Source organism: Pygoscelis adeliae, unplaced genomic scaffold (genome assembly GCF_000699105.1).
Source record: "Pygoscelis adeliae isolate BGI_AS28 unplaced genomic scaffold, ASM69910v1 Scaffold402, whole genome shotgun sequence".
NCBI classification, from domain to species: domain Eukaryota; kingdom Metazoa; phylum Chordata; class Aves; order Sphenisciformes; family Spheniscidae; genus Pygoscelis; species Pygoscelis adeliae.
In genome coordinates this window covers 6,174,318-6,181,312 of record NW_008824411.1, presented here as the reverse complement: position 1 = coordinate 6,181,312, position 6,995 = coordinate 6,174,318, and the positions used below count along the sequence as shown (strand labels likewise).

Genomic DNA, 6,995 nt, shown 5'->3' with positions numbered 1-6,995 from the left:
CCCCCCCCCCCCCCCCTCCTTTCTTCAAAATCTTCAGGAGAACAGTCAGCTCTGAAATAACGGCAGCTGAAAAGAAAGGCGTTGTATAGCATGCCCTCCCCTTCCCAGAAGCAGCCGGCTGTGTTTTTAAATGGGTTTACTGTCCCAATTGTAAAGAATTAAATTTTAACACCTGCAAATAAGCTGGATGTAAGTAGGATGGAGGCAGAGGAGTGGGTTTCTCTCTCCGTACGTGTGCGTGTGTCTCTGCACTCCAAGTTGGGCGCTGAAATTCCCCGAATTGACAGCTCCAAGCAGAGGATGTTTCCAGCGCTGGGGCAAGGGGGGCTTTATTTCCCCTTTGCCTTGCAGGATGAGGCTAATAAAGCACATGGCTGGGTTTAATATCGGAGGTGGGGGTCAGAGAGAGCCCAGTGCTCTCTCTGTATTGAATAAGACAGTTGAACCAAGCTTGGCTCCCAAAAGCTGCTGGCTTGGGCTCGGCACATCGCTTGGCTCACACTGGCGGTGGGAGACACTCGGTGGCAAAGGCGATTTTCAAGCCATTCCTAAATTGGTGTAATTCATCTCTTCTATGTTAGGTAGGTGGCTCAAGTCCTAGTGGCGGGGCCAAGGGGGCTCAAATGTGTCCCCGTGCCCCCCCCAGCCTCTGGCATGCACGCCAGCCGATGTGAATTTGGAAAGTTGTTCCCTGTGGTGACATCCTAACCTCACCCTCCCCTTTTTTCTTTTCTCTCCAGGAAACATGCTTTAAACTGCCACAGGATGAAGCCAGCCCTCTTTAATGTCTTGTGTGAAATCAAAGAAAAAACAGGTAGGAAATCAATGCTGTTGGTTCTGTATTATTTTTCTTTCTGCTCTTTGAGGGTTTTATTCCACTTTTTTGCAGTATTTAAGTGGGGAGAAATAACTCGCTGGTATTTAATGCTTCTGGCAGTGGACTTGCATGATGTGGTTTGTGTCTGGAAGGGAAAATATCGTGGTTTAATTTCTATTGTATAGCCTCTTTTTATTTATTGCTTTTTCTGGGGAGAAGAAAAAATCAAAACCCTTGCAATTTCTCTCTTGCTTTATTTTCTTCTTTAAGACATGGCACTGTTTAAAAAAAAAAAATCCAAGTACAGAGTGGGGGGGAAAAACCCCCAACAAAATGAAACTGTGCAGTTTTACTACTGTTGCTATTCAGGTAAACATAAAGGTTTCTTTGTTTTGAAGAAAGGGTTAAAATGCTCTTGTCTGCCAATCATCCAGGCTAGCTCACGTAAGAGCGAGTTGTCAGTTGCCTTTAGTGAAAGCAATATATTAGATTGTTAGTTACTTTAGGGTACTGTTGTTTTATGGCATGGGGTGTTCTCAGGCTTCTAAAGAAGCTAATGGCATGAGAGCGTTGGTTCTGCCGTTTCCCACTTTCCAGACCTCCTACCATGTACTAACACACTTATAACACATCCCAGGGGGGCATTTAAATTTTAAAAGCAACAATTAAAAAATAGCAGTCATCAATCAAGGGTGATCTTAAACAACAGATGCTCAGGGAAGGACATTTAGCAACATGCACCACTTATTTATTTATTTGTTGGAATGTCTTTTTTTTTAAATTAAAAAATGGGGAGAATGATGGAAGTTTGACCGGGGGGGGTGGTGGTGGTGGGGTGGTGGTGTTTAATCTCTGCTGTTGGCTTTCTGAGCCGACCAGAGGTGATCGGCAGGCTTTTCTGTGGCGATCCAGCTGCCTTGTTTTAGCACGCTGCAAAGTACTTGACTTCTCCCCCCCCCCTTTTTACAACAAGGACTGTAACAGTCAATAATTCATATCTAAACCATATAAGCAAGGGCATGACATGAATGAAAGTGACAATAAATATGATTGCACACCCAGTTGATATACATTGATAGTTACACATAAAAGGGGAACAGCTTTTGGAAACCTGAATCTGGGTCTTTTTTTTTTTCTCCTTTCTTAAATATATATATAAAACCTCCTAGCGTGAGCAGCTGATTGAAAATACGATTACTTGACTCTTGCAATATATATAAAATGTCTAAGGGGGCCCTTTGTTAAACGTTGTTTGTGCAGCGTGTAGCCCAGACAAAGCACCGACCGATGGCATTCGGCTCTCTGAAGTCCTTGTGGCTGCGTGGCCGGGTCTGACCTTACCGAGAGGTCCTTCCATATAGAGTTGCCATAATATCAAGCAGTGGGTTTGGTACGGGAACCTCCGTAGAGTTCATGTGACGTAATGTGAGGGAGTCTGCTTAGAGATAAATTTTATGGGTGCTTTTATAGTCTTTCCCTGTATGCCAACCCAAAAAAAGGAGCCACCAAGTTCCTTTCCTTCCTCTCTCTTTCTCCATTTATTTTGTGTGAGCCAAAGAAAATGTTTGTCTGCCTTTTCTCTGCATGTATTTGGTACTGCGTATGGTGTCCGTGCGGGCGTACTTTTTGGCAGGGTAATGGATTAATCCTGGCTTGGCTTTGCCATCGGTGCAGTCACAAAGTTAGGGGATGGGGAATCCGCTAGGACCAAACCTGATGGGAAATCCGGGCGACCTCCTGGATCCTCGGAGGTGCCGTGGGGTCCCGGCAAGCTGGGGAGGGATGGGGAGCTGTACATACCCACAGTGACTGGGTGGGATAATTCCTGTCCGCTAAGGAAAATTGAGAGATGGTATAGGGCGAAGCACGCTGCTGGAAATAAAGGATATTCAGGTGTGGACTGGGGCTGTCTTTTTTTTTTTTTTAATTTTATTTGTTGCTGTTTTGCCTGGTTTACTTGGCTACAGGGCGGCTGTACAGAGGTCTCTGAAGAGGTTGAATTGAGATGGCTTTTGGAGTGTTGTTTATCTTCCCTCAGATAGGTTTACGGTGAATTATTTTACTTTGCAAATTCAAAGACCTCCTCCCCTCTCCCCCATCTGCATCCCCAAAAGTCACACTTTGTAAGGAAGCAAATGGCCAGATGGTTTTGTTTTATTTTTATTTTTTTTTTAATTACTGCTTTGTGGGCCTAATGCTAGGAGGAAGTTAGCCTTGTTTTTTTCTGGGGCTGAGGGTACTGCCCGCTTCTGTTTGCTTACTCCTTCCTTGTGGGCAGCGGCGTGAAAGTTGAGCCAACTTCTTTCTTCCCACTTTCCATTTTGCTTCCCAGATTTTTGCATGTGTCGCATTTGAAATCCTGGTGATTGTTTGTGGTCACTGGTGGGTGTTTGAAAGTGCGTGTGTACATCTTCCCCCCGGCGTTATGATGTGCAGAAATGTGCGTTCGGTTACCCTGCTGCCTGATTTAAGTGACTCCAGAGCCTTACGGAGACTTTACCACTGTCTCTCGCAACATTATGGCTAATATTTCATAGTGTTAACGTTGTCTTGAGGAAACCCAAAGTGTCCATAAAGTTCTTAGAAAAAGAGGTCATCTGTATTGGCCGAAGAGTTCCCTTTTGTACTTGGGCTCTTCAGTTATTTTAAAGCATTTATAAACACTTTTGAAAATAATAATAATAAAAAAAAACTCGGTGGGTTGTCTTTTGTCTGCAACCTGGAGATTGCTGCTTTTGGGGTGATGTCTGTTTAACAGTAATAAAAGTTGAGAGGTTTGATCCGAGCAGGAGCACGTAGGGGGAAAAAAATTGCCGCTTAAATATATGTATAAGTTGTCGGCGGCGTTCATTTGGTGTGTTTTCACTTGCTGTTGGTCGCTTTGTTGCGAGGGAAGGGGCAGGACTGCCTTCAAATGGCTGGCTGGCTTTTTGGAATAATAATTATGGAAATAGCAGGCATTGTTGTCCTAAATACAATTGATTCCTCTGTCAATAGGGATTGAAATCGGAAATTGCATTGCTGATTTATAAAAAGTTTGAAGGCAGGGGTAGGGGCTCTGTCTTTATGGCCTTTTTTTTCCCCTTTTTTTTTTTTCCCCTCTCTTGGTATTTATTTTTTTTTTTAAGCTGTTCTCTGCATGAGCAGAATAGCTAAGCAGAAGAATCAGGCAAGGCGTACGCAGACGTGGGGTCCTTGGATGGCAAACTGGAAAATATCTGCTGTCAAAATGCAGCAGCATCTATTTCAGCTGTGAACCTTTCCCAACTCCCATCTTGTTTGGCGGGGACTGGCGGGGAGAGGCTGAGCGCAGGATATATGACCATTTAATCTGATTCCTCCTCCTTAAGAGCTTTTCCCATCGTTTCACTTTCTCTGCTCTTTTGGGGGAGGTGAGGGCACAGGGCAAATTCTACTTCTTAAAAAGACCCTGACTTTGTATTTGAAATCCCCCGATTTTTATTTTCTTACCCTCCTTGCCCTTCTGTGTTGAAGGAATTCAGGGTTAAAAGAAAAATGTACGTACCACCGATGGGGGGAATTTACAAAGTGGAATATTTATAGACAGCACTGATTAGCTGTGCAATTGTTGTTGAATAATGGTGTTTTTTTTTAATTTTAGAACATAATAGCTATATAAGATGCCTCTTAGCTACCTTTCCCTGTGCATTATCTTCACAAAACTTAACTCAAATCAGATCTTTGGAGGAGGTAGGATTTTTTCCCCTTCTTTTCTTCCTTAACACCCCTTTGTTCTCTCCAGCTCTGTGTTCAATTAACACCCCCATCACAGAACTGTAGTCTTTTTTTTTTTAAATGTCTGTTACTGTATTTCACTTCTGACACCTCTCTTATTATTCTTGCCTGCTATTTCTCTTTAATATAGCAATTACGATATATTTCTTCCTCCCTCCCTTCTCTTCCCCCCCCCCCCCCCCCACAACTAAAAGCCCCACCAAGAGCGGCACGGAGAGAAGAGGTGCAGTGTAGTGTGTGCAGCACCAGTGTTTTTGGGGTGTGGGGCAGAGCTGTAAGCAGGGTATGCTGGCAAGCCCAAGGCCCCTCGGATGAAGTTTTTTGCAGGGCAGGATGGGGCAGCTTGCTTTCCTTCCTCCCTAGCCCTTCTCTAGGGTTTCAAACCCTGCCCTCCTTCTTATCCTGCATTTCCACCGAGAAACACCCCGATTTGAATTTCAATGCGACGCTTGCACCTAAGGCTTCATTCTGCCTCTGCAAAAGCTCATAATGAAAGTGCTCACGCTCCAGCCCTGGAGGATAGGGGTCCCTGCTCTGTTCTTGGCAGGTCCGGCCCTCGCCTGGCTGCTCTCCCTCCTGCCCTTCAAAGGGGAGGAAGCCTTTGCTTTGATATTTATTATTTTTTTTTTCCTCCAGCTGAAAGGCTTTGAAGGCAAAAGTGGTGCTTCTCTTTCCCAGCTGGGCAGGCTCCCTATAGGGGCAGGGTCTGCCAGGTCCCTGGTGTGACTGCCCTGGGGGCAAACGAAACATTTTGGGAGAGCAGGGCCTCCAGCCAGCCAGCACTGCCCAAGTAAGCCTCTTTGCAGCTCACAATTAAATTGCTTCCAGAAACCTGATGCCTTCAAGGGAAAGGAGGGAAGGGAATGTGCAGGGGGCTGGAAGGTAGGGGTGGTTTGGGAGGGAAGACAGCATCTGGGAGACCTTGGCTTGGTGGAGGGCTGTATTACTGCAAGAGGAGCGGCCACCTCTGGGGACTGGCTGGGAGGGGATGGAAATGAGTCACCCTGATGGAAAGGGGGACATGGCTCAGTAGGTCCTGCTGGCTGGAAGGAGCAGGGTCTTCAGGACTGGACCTGTGTCACTGCAGCAAGTCCTTTTTCTGGGCTTTCCTCTTCCAGTGTGGCGTTGTCCATCAGGGATCTGCCGGGGATGGATAGCTTTGGAGGAGCGTGCTTGCAGGGGGACTTTTTCCTTTTTAATTTTATATTTTCTTCTTCTCCCCTGGTAGCGTGTGGTTGGAGCTCTTTGAATGGAGCAGGCTTAATTAGTTTAATCAAAATTGGCCTCCTGCAATCCTCCAGGGGAGGAGGTGGGAAGCACAGGGCTGCCAGCGGGCTCTTCCTCCCACCTCCTCCCCCTCGGCCCTGCCGGCAAAGCTGAGAAACCAGGCCCGGCTCCGGCATGATGTTACTGCTCCTGAGGGACTCCCCACAATTTGGGAAGTATGGGAGCAAACCTGTTTGGTTTTGTTTCAAGGCTTGTTTTTTGTGGGTGTCTGATGTTGAGTAAACTTTGCTGTGATTGCAGCAGACCAGGAGGATGCTCTTGAGGGGTCTGCTGGGTCCCATCACTCCCTGCCCCATCTGTTTGCTCCTGGGGGATGGATGAGCTTGTCTTCCTGCCTCAGATCCCACGTTCCCAAGTCTCCCAGCTTTTGCTTGCACCAGCCTCCCCTGGTAGCAGGTTTTGGGTAGTGGTGGCTGTTGGGTGCTTGCATCTGGGGAAAGAGGGTGCTGGGAAGGTGCTGTGCCTGCAGCCTGCTCTTTGCATGCTGCCTCTTTGTGCTTAATTAATGCATGCTGAAAAAATATCTATATTAACTTGGTGTGTTCATAAATAACGGCTAACCAGAGCATCCTCTTACGTGAACATGTTAGGTGTCTTCCCCACTGCCACAGGTGTCTCTCTGCTCTATCTCCCCTCGCCTCCACATAGTCTTGGCAGCAGTCGGAGTGTTGTGGGTGAGTCCAGAGAAAGAGATCTTGTTATCAGGCCTTGTAGCTCCAAACGAGAAACTCGGAAGATTTTTCAGGCCTAAATTTCTCCAGGGAAAAATGGTTCAAGTTCCCTTATTTGAGACCTGCAAAGGGATTTCCCCCTCGGAGCACTGACTGTCTGCGAGCAGAGCTTTTCTAAATGATCTCAAATGCTAGATTTATTCCTGTTAGCAAGCTCGTGTGCTGCGTGCCAGCCCTGGGTTTGAGGGCAGTGGCTGTAAACAAAACGCAAAGAAACTCTGAGACAATTTCATCATGGCTTCCCCCCCCCCGTCACAAGGAAATTACTGCATGCAGCAACTCTTTAGGGGAGTAGGGAGGTGGTTTAAACGTAAATGGTTTCGTTTGCAATGAGATACGCTCGGCTATGCTGCTGTTGGTGCTTCTGCTGAATCAGAGCTGGGGATTTTGGCGGGGGGGGGGGG

At 46.6% G+C, this 6,995-nt stretch overlaps 1 protein-coding gene across 1 annotated transcript in view; it reads left to right on the top strand.

Annotated features, from left to right (window-relative positions):
- Positions 1-6,995, top strand: part of PBX1 (pre-B-cell leukemia homeobox 1) — a 134,752-nt gene that overhangs the window by 4,511 nt on the left and 123,246 nt on the right. The window contains exon 3 of the mRNA XM_009320718.1: positions 741-814. Coding sequence (XP_009318993.1) covers positions 741-814 — 74 coding nt within the window. The remainder of the gene's footprint in view (positions 1-740; positions 815-6,995) is intronic.